Source organism: Setaria italica, chromosome III (assembly GCF_000263155.2).
Source record: "Setaria italica strain Yugu1 chromosome III, Setaria_italica_v2.0, whole genome shotgun sequence".
Classification (NCBI taxonomy): domain Eukaryota; kingdom Viridiplantae; phylum Streptophyta; class Magnoliopsida; order Poales; family Poaceae; genus Setaria; species Setaria italica.
The window spans coordinates 15983968-16004003 of record NC_028452.1 but is presented as its reverse complement, the minus strand read 5'-3'; the positions used below and the strand labels follow the sequence as shown (position 1 = coordinate 16004003).

General features: G+C 52.4%; 2 protein-coding genes across 2 annotated transcripts; one reads left to right on the top strand and one right to left on the bottom strand.

Moving 5' to 3' along the window:
- Positions 1-743: 743 nt before the first annotated feature.
- Positions 744-2073, bottom strand: LOC101780100. Its single transcript, XM_004961701.4, has one exon. The coding sequence runs from the start codon at positions 1847-1849 to the stop codon at positions 1187-1189; it is 663 nt and encodes a 220-aa protein (XP_004961758.1). The 5' UTR covers positions 1850-2073; the 3' UTR covers positions 744-1186.
- Positions 2074-17282: 15209 nt separating this feature from the next.
- LOC101760271 (cytochrome P450 89A2) lies at positions 17283-19713 on the top strand. The gene is made up of 3 exons (XM_022825231.1): positions 17283-17903; positions 17980-18504; positions 19264-19713. The coding sequence occupies exons 1-3, from the start codon at positions 17283-17285 to the stop codon at positions 19576-19578; spliced, it is 1461 nt and encodes a 486-aa protein (XP_022680966.1). The 3' UTR covers positions 19579-19713.
- The last annotated feature ends 323 nt before the right edge of the window (positions 19714-20036 follow it).

Below are 20036 nucleotides of genomic sequence, written 5' to 3'. Positions count from 1 at the left end.
GTGCATCATACATAAATGTCACAAATAAACTAATATATAATTCTAAATTACCTATTTATATCATTATTAATATAAAAATACTAAGTTAAAGTATATACACATGATGAGTGTCACCATTTAGACCATTTATACATGTACGTGAGGAATCGATGAAAAATATTGATTTGTATGCTAAACATAATGTATGGAGGATTGGAGGTGCGATACAAAATGGAAAAAGTATGAATATGGATGAAAAAGTGCATAGAGTAATTATTAATTAAAAATCAATCACAATTGGACAAAGATAGGTACATATCTATATAAGTATTATGTTGATGTATTGAAAAAAATAAGAGAGTAGTAGGTAATCAATTTTGATTATTAACTAGGAGTTTAATTTCTAAATAATTTTCAAATACAATAGCTTCTAAAAATATTAGCCCGTGCGGGAGCACGGGTTGATGGACTAGTTATTGACAATTGAGAGTGAAAGACAGTTTCTGAGACTTTACTAAGTCGCACCACGTTTTATATTTCAAGGATGGAAGAAGCACTTGCTAATTGCTGTGCCTAGACATTCTACTGATCCAGTAAGACCGTGCAAGCTTGCTATACAGTTTTATTAAATACTACTCATGATATTTTGCATTACGAAAGGGGATGGAAGATGGTCCCGGTCGGATCAACTAATCAATCTCAGGCTCTCACTTCTCAGCACTTGCAGCTAGTGAGAAACGGCCGGCCACTTTGAGACAGTGCTCTGAGTTCTGAACTAGCTCCATCAGAGCTACATACCCCTCCCAAATGCAGATGGAAGAACTCCTGACACCGAGAGTTTCGGAACACGTGAACTGTCAGCTCCCGTCACGATCGACAAAATGCATTGCATACACCACTAGCTAGACAACACCAGCAAACGTCCCGGAGGTGTTAGTTACAAGATGCATGTATACAATATATCCGGCCATGGCAACACGACGGCACTAAACGACCGAAACGAACAGCTTTCACCTTATCTTGTTTCCAAGCACAATGACGGACACCGGATCGAACAGGGAACACCCATATGCACGAACAATTAGCTCCTATAGATCACTTAAATTAGGGCGGCCCGATGTGCCCCGATCAACCACTTAGCATGGACATGGACACGGACCGGACGGTGGACATATGCTTCGCTCGACAGCGACCGGCGGCCGGCCGACTAGGGGCGCCAGCCGTACACCCAGCCGGGCTCCTTGCGGTCGCCGCCGCAGAACTGCACGAGCCATGGGCTGGGACGGATGCCGAGGCAGAGCACCCTCTTCGTCGGCGGCGCCGGCTCGTAGCCGCAGCCATACTCCTGGTCGCGGGCTTCGGTGGCGCTGGAGCCGGAGAAGAGCCAGCGGGTGGACGACGAGGACTTGACCGACGCCGCCGCCGCCGCCGAGGACCTGCAGGACTTACCGAAGGCGAGGCGGCGGAAGACGGTGGCGATGAAGCCGACCTTGACCCACCTGAGCTTGTACCCGCAGTACTTGCCGCGGGCCCTGCCGTGGCGCCGGGAGCCGTGGCCCGGCGCCGCGCCGCCACGGAGGTGGTAGGAGGGCGGCGGGGTGATGGCCGGCGCGGCGGCGCCCGCGGCCAGCATCCGGGAGGAGGAGTAGGCGTCCTTGGGAGTGCCCGGCTGCGACTCCCACACGAAGGGCACGGCGCCGGGCCCCGCGCCGTAGTAGCGGAAGGACGGGTTGCCGAGGGAGGACTCCTTGGTGAGCAGGCGCGCGTAGAACCCGCCGTCGTGCGTGATGCGGAGCGGGCTCTGCGGCTTGCTGGGCGGCGTCGCCGCGCCGCCGCGGGCGCCGGGGCTGGGACGGGGAGCTGGCGGCATCTTCTTCTTCCTGGCCGTGCCTCGATCTCGATCGAGCGGGGTGCGCGGCCAGTGGGCAGTGGTGGTGGTTGGTAGTAGTCGTTGCGGCGTGGGGGTGTGTGTGGAGCGGCGCGATCCAAGAAGAGAACTCGGTGAGCGATCCGATGGCGCGGTTTTATACGCGGGACGGGGACGGGAGATCGTGCCCGCTCGGTGGGTCACTTGCTGATTACGATACAGTGCCGCACCTTTCTGAGTTCCTCGCCACGGCACTGGATTAGTGCCGCAATGTCACTGGATTATTGTGACCAGCGGCACCCGTGAGACTGTGTCAGCTACCTAGCTGCAAGTCTGCACCATCTTCCGTGAGTTACAGTGACATGTGGTCGAGAAGTCCTCGGCGTCATATTTCGGAGGGAGAAGAGAGAGTGAGGTCCTGGACATCTTCAAGCAATCCCCATCATCGTGCTGGTCCTGCCTTGCACCGCCGGAAGCACTGTAGCTGTAGCTCGGCACCGTGCTGAAAATAAAGCTCAACAACAACGCCCGTCTCGTTCTGCATGCCCTGATTTTTCAAAGGAGCAATAATCCATGCGAAAGCAAGGACGACAGGGAAAACAAAACTGCAGAGGGGCCCGTACAGCGAATACTGAATAGCAGTTGAATTGAAGAGCGAGGGGGTTGGCTCTATGCCTCTATCCCGTTTCCGGCGAGGATTGTGCCTCCTGCTGATCGAATTCCTCGGAAAAGATACTCACGCGCATAGCATATGGGTCACATTTGCAATTTTGGAAAGGTGCTTGCTTCACTGTCTGGTGGTTGCGGTCAGAGTAAGGCAGCAAGCTGCACAGCCCGTATATACAACGATGAAAAGAGAAGCTCCTTGGTCTGACCATGATCAGTCACATGAATGGCTCGATCTTTTATTCTGGAAGAAGAATGCTTTGCGTTTAAAACGGATAAACAGAATTTCAGCTAGTGTCAGTCTTGCTGAGTGTTGAACGGATCTCGGATCTTGCATGTGCAGACAGCCACATACTAGACAGAATGACAGATAGGCACTCTCGTTGACTTGACAAAACACAAAAGCATGTATGATTGCCAAAAAAAATTTGAGACGAAGGTAAAATAGATAGCCCCGCAACTGAACCTGAAGAGACAAAACACGGGCCACGTAATTTCCCAACTGAAGAACTTGCTTGAGAGAAACTCTGGCCCAGAAAAAGGACCCCTCCCTGTCTACTAAAACGGGCTGACGACCTACACAAAAATTAGGCCCATCATAATTGAGTTATCTAATGGGCCGATAAGCTATACAGTTCTAGGTGCCTATTCCATCCTCCGCAAGAACTTAGCTTACACCTTCATTGTTTGTCTATTTGAAATCCGTGTTAGTGTTATAATAGATAGATGGTTACAATGAGATGGCGAGCAAGCCAGACATGACTACTATATGATCCTTGTAAAATGTTGAATTAACTTACCTTAAATGTTGAGTCAAGATTCGCTATTTTTTTAACGGTCGCAAGAAAATATTGAATAGAAAGTGAATTATATTTGGATATGGAGTGGTCGTAGTTAGACTATGATGTGTGTGAAAAATGTATTCCTCGTAGGAATTCATATGTATCAGCTTAAAGATTTGCATGTGCTCGTGAGTCATGTCTCTAGTCTCATCTGGTTGCCACATTTGATCATCTCAATTTTCTTCTTCCCTTCAACCCTACTACATTGTCGCGCCTCTAGGCACCGCTTGCACCAATGGTCTCTACTCGCTCCGACGCCTGCAGCGACTTTCCCCACCTTTGTTCTTTAGATTTCAACTCCAAAGTTCCATTTCAGGAGTTGTTGTGGTACTATTTAGGCGGATTCAGTGGGACTGCGGGAGGACCGGGGTGGAAGAGTGGTCTAACGAGGTGAGCGCTAGGTGGGCGATGGAGAGCAACAAGATGTCACTAGCCATGGTGGTAGTAGAGAATGTTACATCGAGTGTTGGCGACGGTGAAGCAAGGCAGCACCGATTTCGATTGATGATGGAGGAAGAAGAGCCATGGTCTATCATTGGTTTTCGGTGGGGTTGATAGCTTAGAGAGTGATGATGGAAGTGAGGAATCACAAGGAAGAAGATGATGGCGCTCATGTGGAATTGGGCCATCGCATTTATGTCCCTCTCCAGGAGTTTCATGAACATTAAATTTTATACCATATTAGTAAATTTGCTGATTTGGCAAGATCATTATGAGGAGAGAGGAGAGGGAGTTTGATCAGAAGAGAGGGAAGTTTCATCCCATGACACTCATACCAAGTTCTCAATCTTAGTAACTGTAAAATAAAACCGTGTACTGAGACTGACGTTAGGCTACAAACTTTCATTTATATTGGTTCTAACCAACAGTGTTGATGACATACATAGTCATGAGTACTCGTGCCGACTTGATGCAATTATCCGTGATGAAAGTGAGGAATCACGAGGAAGAATATGATCTCACTTGTGTGGAATTGGGCCATCACATCACATTCATGGTCCCTCGTTACTATAGAAACCTTCATGTGTGAGGTTCCAAACTTCCATTTATACTGGTTCGAACAAACAATACAATGATGACCCGGATTTTTTGTTGAGCCTGGGTAGACGATGCAGTGTGCAGACATGGTGTGATGTCTGCTCTTGCTATGTGCCTCTGGCAAGTTTATGATGCAATGCACTTCCGCTCATTGGAGGCCAAGCAGGTGCCCAGGGTCGCCGGGCCCTGGGTCCACCCCTGATGACACACATACTCATGAGCATTCGTACCCCCGCGTGGTAATAGAAGCTAGAATGGATAGTTGGATCGAAATCAGCCAAAAAAATTCTAGATATAAAAGGCTGGACGAAATCAGTCAAAAAAATTCTAAATATAAAAGTCCACCTCAGAGCTACCACACACAGCCACTCGTCGCAACACGTCACAGTCACGTATTTTGCACGCAAAACACGTGCACTTGTAGTTTTTAGGCTTCAATCCCATGGCCTCAACCATCGGGCCATCTCTCCTAACCATCTCACTTCATTGCTGTGCAATGTGTAGTTTTATTTCTTTTGACTCTTTTATCTAAAATTTTAGCCATCTATTTGGATGTTTACATTAATTTAAATAAAAATCAATTGAAAATTGTTGATCTCATTAAAACTTACAATTTTCATATAAAGTTTGTCAAGAGCCATCACGAATAACTCGTAAATTATCTTACCAATCTTTTGTTAGGAGCAGGCAAAGATACTTATAACTTATTCTCCATGCAGGAATAATTTTCGAGATATCCTTGCCAATGAATAACGCTTGGGGAAATTATCACTACCGCTTTATATCATGAGCTGGCACAAATAACTTATTCATACCGGCTCAGATTTACTAGCACAAATAAACCGACATGTGGTGTGTGGATCTTATTGGGCTGACCTAGGTGGAGGTTGCTCGGTGGACTGTTCTATGGGTCCTTTCCTCTCTCATTTCTCATGGGTCGCCAGTTATTTATTGGTGTATGCATGCAAAAAGCATGCATTTATATTAGCTCTCCAGTCAGTTTCAAATCATCTTACTACTTGGCATGCCAATTTCATTATTGCATCTGATTACAGCTCAAATTAGCAAATAATATATACTTGGATGACTTAAATTAAGTCATTACAGTTTCATTATTGGCAAACCACTAACATAGTAAGATGTTGTTATTGCTTAGATTAGTAACAAATCAAACCATAAACTCCCTCCATCCTAGAATATAGTTATTCTAGAGTTTTTTTAGACAGATTAAGGATGTAGATTAAAAGTCTATATTACCCTTCATTAGTTTTCATGTGCTAATTAAGAGGTTAATTATACATTTCCTATTTATTTGGTGGCAACCTTGCATGCACATATGCATGGCATAATTAATTTGCATGCATGAAGGGTATTTTAGACCTCTCCGGCCACATATATCACTTGGGAACTTAAAAGTAACTATATTATGGGACAAAATTTGAATGATAGAAGTAGCTATATTATGGGACGGAAGTAGTACTTGCATGACTTAAATTATGTCTCTCGTGGTACTTTCGGAAGAGACTACCGTACATTTTAATCTGGATATTTTCTAATGGTAAAAATAAATTACTCTCTTCCTTTCAAATTATAAGTCATTTTAGTTTGTCATAAATAAAACTTCTTTAGTTTTGACCAAGTTTATAAAAAAAATAAATACCTACAACATCATATATATTTCCGTTGTACATTTATTTGATATTCTAGATGCTAATATATTTTTCTATAACCTTGATCAAAGTTATCCAAATTTAACTTAGGATAAAATTAAAATGACCTATAATTTGAAACGAACAGAGTGGTAACAAATAATCACCGACAATATGCTGTTACTTGCTGCCGCTGCGGAATCTAGCCGACAGGTAAATATATGTAGTTTGCCGCGCGTTAGATTGAATATGGCCTAACACACAATGACTCAGGATTTATACTGGTTCGGGCAATTGGCCCTACGTCCAGTCGGGGATTGGTCGGTCGATTGTATTCCTGAACCCAGGTGCTCGCAGTTTGCAGTGGGGGTACAAACTAGCGAGGAGTAGAGAAGGGGGTGTTCGAGGCCCAGTCGTGCTCTGGTCCGAGTGGAAAAGATTGACGGGGGTTCAAACGTGCGCTAAGTGTTGGAGAGAGTGTTCGAGTGCGTATGATCGTCGGAGTGTCTTGAGAGAGCCAGAGAGTCTTCGATAGATAGAGAGAGAGCGCCCTCCTTTATAGTTCAAGCGGACGGCCTTACAAGTCAGAGAGAGGGAGAGAAAAGGTGCATGGGCGCTGCCTAATCTTGTTAGTACCCACGTCGTCGGGTACGGGATGGCCAACACCCTCCATCCTTGTTCATCTTGTCCGGTCGCTCCATCGTGACGGGAAGGTAGCATAGTGTTCGCCTTACCTGGCAGGGTGGCACTATGCGTTGCGTGCGCAGGACGTGGCGAGGTACGATCCTCTGTACGGTGGTTGACTTGAGCGTCTTCCCTTATCTGCTCCACCAGCTCCTGGGCCGATACCGAGCGGGCGTCCCCGGTCGGCCATCCCAGTCGGTCCCAACCGTGTCGATCGGTTAGAAGCGATGTGCGTCGGTCCGATCAGAGGCATATCCCCGGTCGGGGGAACTTGGTCGGAGTCGGACTGTGGTCCCGGCCCCGACTAGGCCTTCTGGTCGGAGGCGCCGGTCGGTGGCCGGATCGTGGTCACGGCCTGGCGTCGTGTATCTGGGCTGGTCCAGGCGCGCATTGTCGCTGCGCCACCTGTTGGGCCGAGCATTGCAGAAAAGCAGGCCCATTGGGGAGCCCGGGTCTATGGACCTGTCACTTGCCGACACCAATAATTTTTTTAAAAGATTATGAAATCTAGTTAGAACATGGTTGTGTGCGCATTAACGATGTGTTTGTGTTTCTTAAAAAATATATATCATAGTAGCACCATTTTTTTCAGAAATGGTTAATTAGGTTAATTGATGATAAAAATAACTTTTAAGCCAGGGCATAGTCAGCATGCATCTCTAAATTTAAATGGAGGTGGTTGCCTAGCATATGTACTGTAGTTGTCCTATCGGTTTCACGGAGTCCTGACTTTCCAAGCCACTTGCATATAATTATCTTTGAGATTAACCGATCAGGTCATATTCTGTTCCGGTTAGACTCTTATGTTAGTTCTTATATTGTGCATGCTATAGATAGAGTATGTGGATAATGATATGAAGGATCTGATTATTTAGGATAGAATGTTTCTAATTTTTATCTATCACTGGTATCCAAGTCGCTATGTACTCCATATAATATAACCATGCTCTAAGGCTCAATACAATCCAATCATAATTCCCAGCATATTCAGATTACACGGTTTGGCGCTAAAAGCACTAACTGAGATTAACTTTTTAAGAAACCAAAATCAAGCAATAACGCAATTTAATTAATACTCTCCTTTAAATTGTACATGCCAATTATTGCAAAATCACAACAAATTAACAAGTGCCATAAGTTCCTCCTAAACGAAGTTGTTTTTTGCAGCATCTACGTATATAAATGTGGTGGTACGAGCGCATCTGCATACTGCGTATGTAGCTCGATCGCGTTGTGATTTGTGAAATGCATGAGCTCAGAAACTCAGCATGGAAGGCAGCTTTCTACGTGTCATCTCACCCCTCGTTCTTTCCGTTGCCACCCTGATAATCGCGGTGCTTTGCAATCTCCTCAGGCATCTCAACGCAAGCAAGTGGCTGGTGATTAACAAGGAGTCCATCCTCCGCCTGCTTTTCCCCCCTAGCTCCGTTAGACGCGAGGCGGCCTCGAGTCCTTCGTAGACCGGCCTTAGACCGGCCTTCGAACCTCGGTCAGTTGCGGCTCATTTCGAATGAGCTGACTTTTGCTTTGTGACACAACGCAAAGCAATGTGATACGATGATTGCAGGTATGAGATGGATGAATGAATGAATGTATGCATGCATGAGATGAATGAATGAATGAATGCTCTTGCAATGGGAAAGAAAACGAAGGGTTGGTAAAATTACCTTGGTCGGGTTTCTATGCATCGCCCCCATCCGCGGTTTCTACAACCGGCGGGTTTGAGCTAACGCCACTTGCCTCGATGGCTTGAGTGGCGGGCTCAGTGAGCTCCTAACGGGTATGTCCGAGTGGAATCCGGGTCCGTCGTTCGTGACGGAGTCGGCATAGCCCCCATGTGGCATTCCACTGCTCCTTGACCCGTCTCCCGGTAGATGCTCAAGCCGCCCGACCGACTCGGGTGGCCCACTGGCCTCTTCTCGATGGAGATTTTGGTGGTGGGCCCCTCCAAACCCTGCTCAGGAAGGCGGAGGGTCGTTCGCATGCGATCGTGCCTCGTTTCTCGTGCCTCTGTTGCAGTAGTGGGTGGGGCCTGCCCAGGCCACGTACCATCAGTCAGGACTCTGCGCGGCCTTCCCCACTAAAAAGGGGGAAGGTGGAGGGTTTTTCCCCGGCCTTTCGCCTCCCTTTTGCTGCCGCTTCCCCTTCCTTCTTGCTTTCACCAAGCTCCTTTGCGCGCCTCGATGAACCTTAGGAGAAAGAAGGGTGGAGAGAGGGAGAGGGAGATCTTATTGATTCGTTTGTCCATCTAGGTGTGCAATGTCGAATTGGAGGCCATCCACCGTGAGGGAGGACATGCTGGCCACCTTCGTGGAGAAGGGGCTGCTCATGCCGAAGGAGAAGCAGCACTGGAGGGCTCCTGCGCCGGGGGAAGATGTTCTGCAACCCTGGACCAATGAATCCGTCTCCTTCCTTGCCTTCGACGAGCGCGGGCTTGGGTGCCTCGTGCACTGGTTCCTGCGCGGGCTCCTCAACGAGTGAGGATTGCAGCTGCAGCACCTCAATTCAACTAGGGTGCTGCATATCACCAGCTTCATCACCGTCTGCGAGGCTTTACTCAGGATAGAGCCGCACGTAGATCTTTTTCGACGGATCTTCTGCGGGTGGGCTCTGGCCGAGAAAGAGAAGGCGCTCGAAGCCACCCCACGGCGGGTTCGCTCTGCAGAAGCGGGCCAAGCTATCATTTGCCTACCCGTCATACTCCCCCAACGATTCCAATCGGAGGTGGCACGGTGAGTGGTTCTACCTTAGGAATCCGACGGAGGTTCCATTCCCAAATTTCACCGGGGTGAGGCCGGAGCGGAGAGATAGTTGGACGTGGGGTCCTACCTCCGGTCAACTGAAACGGCTGGAAGTCATCGAGGCGGCACTGCGGGAGTGCGTGGAGGAGGGCCTCAACGGGGCGCGGGTCTTCGTGACCTTCATCCATCGACGGATCACTCCGTTGGCGGAGAGAAAATGGCAGATGTGGGAGTACTCCGGCGTGTCAGATCCAGATGGCGCGTCGCTGGAAAAGTTGTCAGGGGACGAGAACTGGGGGCGTCTTGGTCGGGTGCTGCAAGCGAGGCAGCAGCTGACCCTCGACGGGATGCCTAGACCCTTCCATGGCAACTAGCCATCAAAATTGGTACGTTTCCTTCATGCGATCCTTTCTTTTCACTTTGATCTTTCGATTGATCTGAAATCGTTTGTTTTGTAGGGGCTTAAACGTTTCAAGTCCTGACCGCACCTCCCGAAAGGGGCAAAGGGCACGGCCCGGCAAGCCGCTTAGAGGGAGGTCGCTCTTGCCAAGAAGAAGAAGAAGCAGGAGGAGGGCTAGAGGAAATACCTCAAGGGCCAGAAGATCAGTCGGCGGGTCCGCCGTGGTGAGCGCTAGGAGGACGTGGAGGCAGAGCTCGAGTCGGATGACTCCATGGAGTCGGGTGATGACATGAGTTCCTCAGAGGAGGACGGGGGCACCGCCGTTGCCTTGCAGAGTGCCGTGAGCTTGCGGCCGCGCTTGTCAGCGGTGCGCGTGCTATGGGAGCGCCCTTCGACACCCCTGAGTCAAGGAAGCGCACCGCGGGCGAGGACGCCACCCGTGGCCGAGAAGCAAAGCGGGCGCGGTCGTCATGCCATTCGGAGGTGCCACTGGCATCGCACCCCCCTGCACCAAGCATGGAGGAGCGCGTTGGTCGGTTGGGGGGACGTGATCACTCGCCAGGACCCTTAGGGTCGGCGTGCGCACCTGGTCCCCAGCAGAGGGGCGCCCCGCAGGCTGCTCCTGTGGTTTCACCACGAGCTGGTGGCCATAGCTGTCCGCAGCCGGGTCGGGGGTCGACCGGGTCGCCTCCGGCCCTAGTTGACCCGAGGGGGCACGGGCTGCGAGCCCTGAGCGTTCATCATCCGGTCGACTCGTCGCAGGCCGACCGGGCCTTCAAGCCTCTTCCGCTCAGGTATGTGATCATACTTTTCTTTGTCTGCATGATTAAGTTTTTAGGCATGACTAACTTTCTTTATACCTTCTTTTGTAGCGGCCGATCACCGGTCCGGCTGGGGATCACCCCACCTCCCCTACACGTGGAGTTGGGGCCTAGCTTGGAGCGTGTCGTGACGGGTGAAAGGGGGAGTAGGCTGGTGGTGGCCCGACCTCCCTTGATGGGGGTTGCTTCTCCCCCATCGGTCGCGAGCGTGGCGGTCCCCGTGGCAGCGATAGGGCTCGCGTCGGCGGCAACTCTGGTGATCCCTTCCCCGCCGGGCGCGGAGGAAGAGAGGAGGGACGCCAGGCTCCCTGCCTCGCCCGGTGGAGGGGCGCATGGTTTGCCTGGCTGGTCTTGATTGGAGGAGGCTGGAGGGCCCACGGTCGGGCCTGCCGTCACAGTGGTGAAGGCCAGCCCATCCCCCGAGATGGTCGAGACCTAGGCCTGGGTAGGCGACCTCCCCATCCTGACTGGGAGTGGCGCGCCGAAGGCGGTCGGGGCAGAGGGAGAGTAGTTACGAGCGAGCTGCGACATCCTGGTGGTGGACATCCTCTCCGACATCAAGGAGGACACCGGTGTGGCGCAGCCAGGCGTCCCGCCGTCCTAGGAGCGGGCGGTGATGCCAGCGTTTCTTGGCGCTACAGCGGCTGGTTCTTTCGGCGGGTCAGGAGCGGCCCGCGAGCTGGTGTGGCCCCAGCTGGGCGAGCCGAGAAAGGCCCAGTTCAAGCTCCGCGATGGGAAGGAGCAGGAGCTCTAGGGCCTGCTTGGGTGAAGCGGACTATCGGTGCAGTCCGACCTCACCCTTATCGCGGCGAGGCTCGAGGAGGCCCTAGAGAGGGTCAAACTCGCCCGTTAGGCCGTGTTCGTCGACCTACCTCGTGTCGCAGAGGTAGGCTTTCTGTGATCCTGGTCTTGTCTTTGATTTCTTGGCATTCAATGGTCATCTTAGCGCGCCTGCTCTTGTCTTGTTGGGCTTGGAGATGATGTCAGCCTGCAAGTCCCAGTTCCTCTGGGAGGAGCACGGTCGGCTGGAGCGGGAGGCGGCGGCGTTGCGGCGGGTCGATGAGCTCACTCATGAGCTGGAGGCTGCCCGCCGCGAGTTCCAAGACCGAGCCCAAGAGGTGGAGCGTCGCGCAGTCGAGCGGGCGACCATTGCCAAGCAGAGGCTTGCCGCGGTGCATGCCCGCTTGGCGAAGACCGAGGTGGCGGTCGGGGAGCGCTAGGAGGCTCTGGAGGCAAAGCGGATGGCCTGAGGGCACGTCGAGCAGCAGGCTTCATCCTTGGAGTAGAGGGCACTGTCGTCGGAGCAGGAGGTTGTCACGCTTTGGGGACAACTACTCGAGGTTGAGGTGTCGGTCGCTTGGTTGCGTGAGAGGGTGACCCAGCAAGAGCACGGGCTTCCTATCGGTGAAAATGCCCACCTTGGTATGTATCTTTCCTACCCTTGGTCATCATTTTGATCCTTCTTTTCCTGGCTCCTAACTGTGTCATCCGTAACCAAAGTTGGGTGAAAAAATTGGCCTTCTTCCGCAGGAGCTAGAGTAGTCGGAGAAGGACCGCCGCGCGGCCGATGTTGCAAAGGAGGGTAAGTTTCACCGTCTTGGAAGCTTGAGTTGCGATTGTACCCATTTTTGCCTTTTATTGACTTGGCATTTTGTGCAGCCCTGGTGTCAGACTTAGAGGCGGCCCGAGCGGCGGTCGGTCGGAGTGCAGAGGCGCTTGCCTAGTCTCTGGAGGAGTGAACCGCTTATGAGGCAGAGCTCGACCAACTTCGCAACATGGCGCAGATGGTGGTCGCTGAGGTGCTCGGGTGAGGCCCGAGCACTAGCGCGCCCGCCATCCAGCTCGCGGAGATCCTGGACGTGGTGGGCGCTCATCTCTGACAGCGTGTTCTACGGGGTATCGGGGGTGTTGACGTTAGTGGTGACCCACTACCCCGACCTGGACTTCGAGGCCGTCTGTGGAGGGTACTCTAGCGGGTGGAGCACGAACGAGATCCAGAAGCTAGGGTAGACCTTGGTGTCGCACGCTCAAGTGGTCGCTGAGCAGACCACCGCGCAGTGGGTGATGGAGGCTTGCCGCTTGGTGGAGGCCGCAAGCATGGGCTAAGAAGGCGTCACCAATCCTGTTGAAGTGGCGGAGGCCGGGTTGGAGCTGAGCGCCGTCCTGACCGCACTTGAGGCGCCTTCGTCCCCGCCAGCCACACCGCCAGCCGACGCGATCGGGGGAGGGGGCTGTAGTAAAATTTCATAGAAATAGTTATTTTTTGTATCAAAATGAATTCGTGGGGGACTAAGAGCCCCTTAGTAAATAATTTAAGTTCTTTTGTGATCGCAATCTTCTTAATCGTGAGGGGGAGCTTGTCCCGCCCGCTCTCATTTTTACCCTTAAGTAATTTTGCTTTTTGCCCTTTTCCTTTCAAACCTGCCTGTTGACCGTAGGCCGCAACCTTTAGAACCTAGGTGTGGCCCGCGAGACTCAGCTGCTCATGACTGTAGGTCATGGTGGGGTTTGATCGATCAGGAGGCTGGAGCGTAAGCTACTTTGGGTACTTAGAGGAACGGGACGCCCTTTCGATTGGGCGAAGTGCGTGATTGCGTGAAAGTAAAGAGGGGGTGGTATTGCACCCTCGTGGAGCCCTCGAGCGACCCAGGCCGAGAGTGCTCGAGTTAGGGTGTTGTAGGAGCAAGCGTTGAATGGAAATGACCAGTAAAACCGAGCTAGGGAAAGAAAAGACGTAACTATTCAATGTTCCATGAGTTGGTGAGGATGTTGCCGTTGTTGTCCTTCAGTTAGTAGGTGCCTCATGCTTGGCCTAGCCCTTGTCTCAACCACTGCTGAAGACTGCCCCGACCACCTCCTCGCCGAAGGTGTGGCTTGTGGTGATGTCGAGCAGGTCACGGGTGGTACAGGGATTCAAGTAGCCGAGCTTGTGGACTAGGGTCTTGCAGGTTGTTTTGGAGAGGAATGCGTTGATGACATCTATGTCGACGACATCAGGAAGGAAGTTGCACTGCCTTGAGAACCTGCGGATGTAATCCCGCAGGGACTTGTTGGGCTCCTGCTTGCAGGTTTTGAGGTCCCAAGAATTCTCGGGATGGATGTACGTCGCAACGAAGACCTTCTTGAGGCTTGCCCAGTCATGGATGCTGTTGGGTGGTAGAAATTCGAGCCATGCCCGAACAAACTCCCCTATGCAAATGGGGAGGTACTGGATGAGGAAGTAGTCATCATCCGCTCCACCGGCTCGGCAGGCAAGCCGGAAGTCTTCAACCCATACATCGGGCTTCGTCTCCCCAGTGTACTTGATGATGTTGGTGGGCAGTCGGAAGCACGATGGGAATGGCGCTTTCTGGATGCGGCGACCGAAGGCCTGTGGTCCCAGACCGTCCAGGCTAGGGCTCCAGTCGCCATACTGGTCGCTCGGTCGCCAGCCACACCTAGGGTGCATCCCTTCATACTCCTCATTGGGCCTGCTAGGGCCCACGCTGCCCGCGCTCACCGCCATTCGGTTGACACCGATGTCGTGCTGAGCCTGGCATGCTGCGAGTGTCACGGGTTGGCCCGAGCCGCTCGCACACCTGGGGATGTTGTGGAGCAGGTTCCGAGATGGGCTACGGCGCGACCGCGGTGCCCTACCCCGCTCGAGGCGGCTTATGTGGTGGGTGGACAGAGCGATTCGAAAGGTGTGGCCCTAATGCCCCAGTCGGGCAAGAGGCTGCATGCCGCTGTCGCAATGCGGAGCTCTCCGCCTGCTGAATGACGGCGGTCTCCACCAGTGCCCTGAGGTTCTAGTGAATCTCCTGCTCCTGGGGGTCGACGGGCTCGGGGAGGCTGCGCAGAAGCATCACCGCGGTAGCGATGTTCTGGCCAGCCCGAGCGAACAGAGGGGAATCATCTCCTCCAGCCAACATGTTGTGCTGGACTTGGTGGGTGCAACCTCGAGCGCCGCCCGTCGGGTTGCGTGCGCGTGGCTCAGAGCGTTTCATGGGGCGCGCCGGCGCAGGTGGCTTCCGGCTCAGCCGCTGCTGTCGCAACTCATCACCATGCACCTGCGCACGCTCCAGAGCCTCCGCGTGAGGGTCCGGAGGGGTGTGAGTTTGCTAGGACTCCATCACCTCCGGTGGCTGCTCCGGGGCGTCCGCCATAGCGCATTCCCGCGACAGAGGACGGCTAGGTGCCATTAGGTCGCCGATGCTGGAGCCGTCGCTTTCGACCTCTTCATCGCAGAGGTTGTGGAAGAAGGCGGGGGCGTAGCCCGCCATCCCCACGAACTCGCACATGGGAGGGGGCGACATCATGGCCCTTCGAAGCCCCCATGCGTATGTGTCCGCAGAGGACGTGAGGCCATAGGGGAACCGGCTGCGTGGCAAGCGCGGCGGAGACAACAAGGGCCCTCTGGAGAGCTAGCGGAAGGTGTTGAACAACGAGTACAGGACAATGTCCACGTCACTCATCGTGGGGTTCGAGCCAAACATGGACTCGAGATGGAGCGCGAGTGCCTCGACGTCGAGGTCGTCGAGTGGCCCGAGGCCCATGGAGGGTGCTCGTCCTTCCGGGGTCGCAGGGGTGAGCGCCTCCTCGTGGAGGTGGAGTATGCCGAGCTGGTCGGTGGCGAAGTTCAGACACCCGAAGTGGAAGGTCTGGAATGGTGCAAAGATGGAGGGAGCCCACAGCCCACCAAGCGGGGGCGTGGGGAACTCCAGCGAGCCAAAACAAATCGATTCGCTCAAGCTCGCCATGCCGAGAATGGTAGGAAGGTGATCCATCCGAGACCGAAAATGCGAACGCACGGTGGTCTGCCCACGGACGGTGCCAAACTGTCGGTGCGGAATCTGGCCGACAGGTAAATATACGTAGTTTGCCGTGTGTTAGATCGGATATGGCCTAGCACACAATGACTCAGGATTTATACTGGTTCAGGCAATGGGCCCTACGTCCAGTCGGGGGTCGGTTGTCGATTGTATTCTTGAGCCTAGGTGCTCGAAGTTTGCAGTGGGGGTACAAATGAGCGAGGAGTGGAGAAGGGGGTGTTCGAGGCCTGGTCGTGCTCTGGTCCAAGTGGAGGAGAGTGACGGAGGCTCAAACGTGCGCTAAGTGTTGGAGAGAGTGTTCGAGTGCGTATGAGCGTCGGAGTGTCGAGAGAGAGCCAAAGAGTCTTCGATAGATAGAGAGAGCGTGCCCCCTTTATAGTTCAAGGGGATAGCCTTACAAGTCAGAGAGAGGGAAAGAAAATTTGCACGGGCACTGCCTAATTTTGTCAGTACCCACGTCGTTGGGTACGGGATGGCCATCGCCCTCCATCCCTGTTCATCTCATCAGTTCGCTCCGTCGTGACGGGCAGGTAGCATAGTGTTTGCCTTACGTGGCAGGGCGGCACTATGCGTTGCGTGCGGAGGGCGTGGCGAGGTACGGTCCTCTGTACGGTGGTTGACTTGAGCGTCTTCCCTTATCCGCTCCACCAGCTCCCCGGGCCGATACCGAGCGGGCATCCTCGGTCATCCCGGTCGATCCTGACCGTGTCGGTCGGGAGGGAGCGATGTGCGTCGGTCCAAGCAGAGGCATATCCCCGGTTGGGGGAACTTGGTCGGATTGGACTGTCGTCGCGGCCCTGACTAGGCCTTCTGGTCGGAGGCGCCGGTCGGTGGCCGGATCGTGGTCACGGCTGGCATCGTGTATCTGAGCTGGCCCAGGCGGCATTGTCGCTGCGCCGCCTGTTGGGCCGAGCGTTGTGGAAAAGCGGGCTCATTGGGGACCCCGGGTCTATGGACCCGTCACTTGCTGACACCAATAATTTTTTTAAAAGAGTATGAAATCTAGCTAGAACATGGTTGTGTGCGCATTAATGATGTGTTTGTGTTTCTTAAAAATATATATCATAGTAGCACCATTTTTTCAGAAATGGTTAATTAGTTTAATTGATGATAAAAATAACTTTTAAGCCAGGGCATAGTCAGGATGCATCTCTAAATTTAAATGGAGGTGGTTGCCTAGTATATGCGAAAGCATATGTACTGTAGTTGTCCTGTCGGTTTCACGGAGTCCTGACTTTCCAAGCCACTTGCATATAATTATCTTTGAGATTAACCGATCAGGTCATATTCTGTACCGGTTAGACTCTTATGTTAGTTCTTATATTGTGCATGCTATAGATAGAGTATGTGGATAATGATCTGAAGGATCTGATTATTATTATTATAGTAGGATAGAATGTTTCTAATTTTTATCTATCACTGGTATCCAAGTCGCTATGTACTCCATATAATATAACCATGCTCCAAGGCTCAATACAATCCAATCATAATTCACAGCATATTCAGATTACACGGTTTGGCGCTAAAAGCACTAACTGAGATTAACTTTTTAAGAAACCAAAATCAAGCAATAACGCAATTTAATTAATACTCTCCTTTAAATTGTACATGCCAATTATTGCAAAAATCACAACAAATTAACAAGTGCCATAAGTTCCTCCTAAACGAAGTTGTTTTTTGCAGCATCTACGTATATAAATGTGGTGGTACGAGCGCATCTGCATACTGCATATGTAGCTCGATCGCGTTGTGAATTGTGAAATGCATGAGCTCAGAAACTCAGCATGGAAGGCAGCTTTCTACATGTCATCTCACCCCTCGTTCTTTCTGTTGCCACCCTGATAATCGCGGTGCTTTGCAATCTCCTCAGGCATCTCAACGCAAGCAAGTGGCCGGTGATTAACAAGGAGTCCATCCTCCGCTTGCTTGGCATCCGCCTAGGCGACATACCGACGACCGTCATCCTGGACAGCGCCGTCGCGGTGGACGCGCTCGTCCGCCGCGCCGACGCCTTCTCCGACCGCCCCGCCGGCGGCGGCGCCACCACCATCATCTCCAACGGCCGGCTGCAGATCATCACCACCGTGCCGTACGGCCCGCACTGGGTCGCGCTCCGCCGGAACCTCACCTCCGAGGCGTTCCACCCCGTCCGCGGACTCGCGCGCGCCGCGCCCCACCGCGCACGGGCGCTCGCCGCCCTCGTCGCTGGCATCGCAGCGCGCTCCGCAGGCGGCGGCGGCGCCGTGCCCGTTCGCGAGTGCCTGTACGCCGCGCTGTTCGCGCTGAACGCGGCCACGTGCTTCGGCGACGGCGTGGATGGCGCGCTGGTCGAGGCCATGCGCGCCGCGCAGCAGGAGTTCCTACGAATCCTCCCCAGCTTCCGAGTGTTCGCCACGTTCGAGAAGGTTCGTCCAGTCCATTATTGCACGCGCACGTGTGGTTACATTTTGCTCGTCTGAATCCATGCTGTGATTCGCTCAGGTCGCGAGGCTGCTGTACCGTGATAGATGGAAACAGCTGGTCCACTCCCGCCGGAGGCAAGAAGAGCTGTATCTCCCGTTGATCAGAGGACGCCAGGAGTGGCGATGTACCGGCGGCACGACTACGGCGGCGGCGGCGTCGTACGTGGACACTCTCCTGAACCTCGAGGTCCCGGACGAAGGAAACCCACACGGGCGGCGGAAGCTCTCCGACGGTGAGATGGTGGGCCTCGTTTCAGAGTACCTAGGCGCGTCGACGGGGACGGTCCTCGCCGTGCTGGAGTGGACGCTGGCGAACCTTGTGCTGCGGCCGGACATCCAGAGCCGGCTGCACGGCGAGGTCGAGGCGGCCGGCGGCGAGGCGTGCGCGTACCTGCGGGCGGTGGTGATGGAGTCGCTGCGGCGGCACCCGCCGGTCCCTTCGGTGCAGCGGCACATGAGCCGCGACGTGGTGGTCGGTAGCACGACGGTCGCGCGGGGCACCTTGGTCAACTTCTCTCTGGAAGAAATCGGCAGAGATAGCAAGGTACAAGTAAAACTATTTAATTTGCTTGTAAAAAAACTGGTATTTCGTTTGAGTTCATGGAATCTAATAATTAAATTTCCTGACCTGAGCATTTCTACGCAGTCACATTTTTAATGTGCCTACCGAACACTAAAAGATTCTGGTTTATTAGTCCAAAGACGCCACATTCGTTGATTTTGTGAGACAGACACCGATAAATATTGTTTCATTTCAGTTCATAAAATCCAATCTAATTTGTTGACCTGAGCATCTCTACGCAGTCGCATTTTTAATGTGCCTAGAGAACAATAAAAGTTTTTGGCTTTTAGGCCAAAGACACTGCATTCGTTGATTTTGTGAGATGGATCGATAATACGTGGTTTCATCTCTAGGACACAGCGTAGTGATAGTCATTCAGACAAAATCACACATTTGCAGTGTCCTAGACATCAAACCACAATCTTTTGTAGACAATTTTACATAGCATGACGCAACTATACTTTTTTCCTAACATGGGATGCTAGTTCTGACATGACATAATAATAAATCAACTGAAACTCTATGGCATCTCTTGCATATTTCCTCTGTACTAAAAACGATATACCGTATATCTTGGTGGAGAGGCTCATTTAAGGACTTTCCAGAAACTGAATAGTTTGCTGGCTCCAACAAATTAACCCAAATTGAACTTGAGAACAGAAAGTGAAACATTTTACAACCGTATGGGTTTATATTGAGCTTTTATCTAATTAAACAACATTTTCTTCTAAAAAACAATAGATATGGACATCCCCAGAAGAGTTCATTCCGGACCGGTTCATGCCTGGCGGGGAAGGAGAAGGCGTACGGTTGACCATTGGAACCAAGGAGGCAGCAAAGGTGATGATGATGCCGTTTGGGGCCGGACGAAGGATATGCCCGGGAATGGGATACGCGACACTTCACATGGAGTACTTCCTCGCTAATCTGGTCACGGCCTTCGAGTGGCATCCGGTCGAAGGGGAAGCGGTCGATTTGAAAGCAGACCATGGCTTTTTCACCACCATGTGTAATCCGCTCCACGCACGGGTTGTACCGAGGGTTAAACTAGCATGATGTTGGGTATTGTATTTTATGTGTCTTCCATAAGACTGAAGATATTACGTCTTTGTGTTATTTTTTAATTGCTGGTACTAGTTAATTTGCCACAATCACAAAGTATATGAAATATAATGAAGAGGTCTACTCCAACCTCCTTGTATACGTTATGGCACGCTGAAACTCAATGGCCGAACCCCCCACCCACGCACCCCAGCCTCCCCATCGCCAGGAAGCCACTCCGGCCGCCAGCAGCCCCTATTCCCACCCAACCCAACCTCGCCGCCCCCCGATCTGGTTGACTTCTCCTACTCCCCTAGCCCGGAGCCCCTCTCCGGGGTTCTGGATGCGTCAGGGGAACCACCACCGTCGTTCAAGGAGCTGAGGTGCTCCTGTCCACGCCGAAGACCTGGAGTGTGCAAGATGAAGAAGGTAATACTTCCAACCAGCAGCCGGGGTGCTGCAGCTCCCACAGT

What these genes read in the sequence shown, in the direction of transcription:
- LOC101760271 (XM_022825231.1), top strand. Translation starts at nt 17,283, where the DNA reads ATGGAAGGCAGCTTTCTACATGTCATCTCACCCCTCGTTCTTTCTGTT. An exon ending in TGTTCGCCACGTTCGAGAAG is followed by an intron (nt 17,904 to 17,979) that starts GTTCGTCCAGTC and finishes TGATTCGCTCAG; the next exon opens with GTCGCGAGGCTGCTGTACCG. An exon ending in AAATCGGCAGAGATAGCAAG is followed by an intron (nt 18,505 to 19,263) that starts GTACAAGTAAAA and finishes AAAAAACAATAG; the next exon opens with ATATGGACATCCCCAGAAGA.
- LOC101780100 (XM_004961701.4), bottom strand. Translation starts at nt 1,849, where the DNA reads ATGCCGCCAGCTCCCCGTCCCAGCCCCGGCGCCCGCGGCGGCGCGGCG.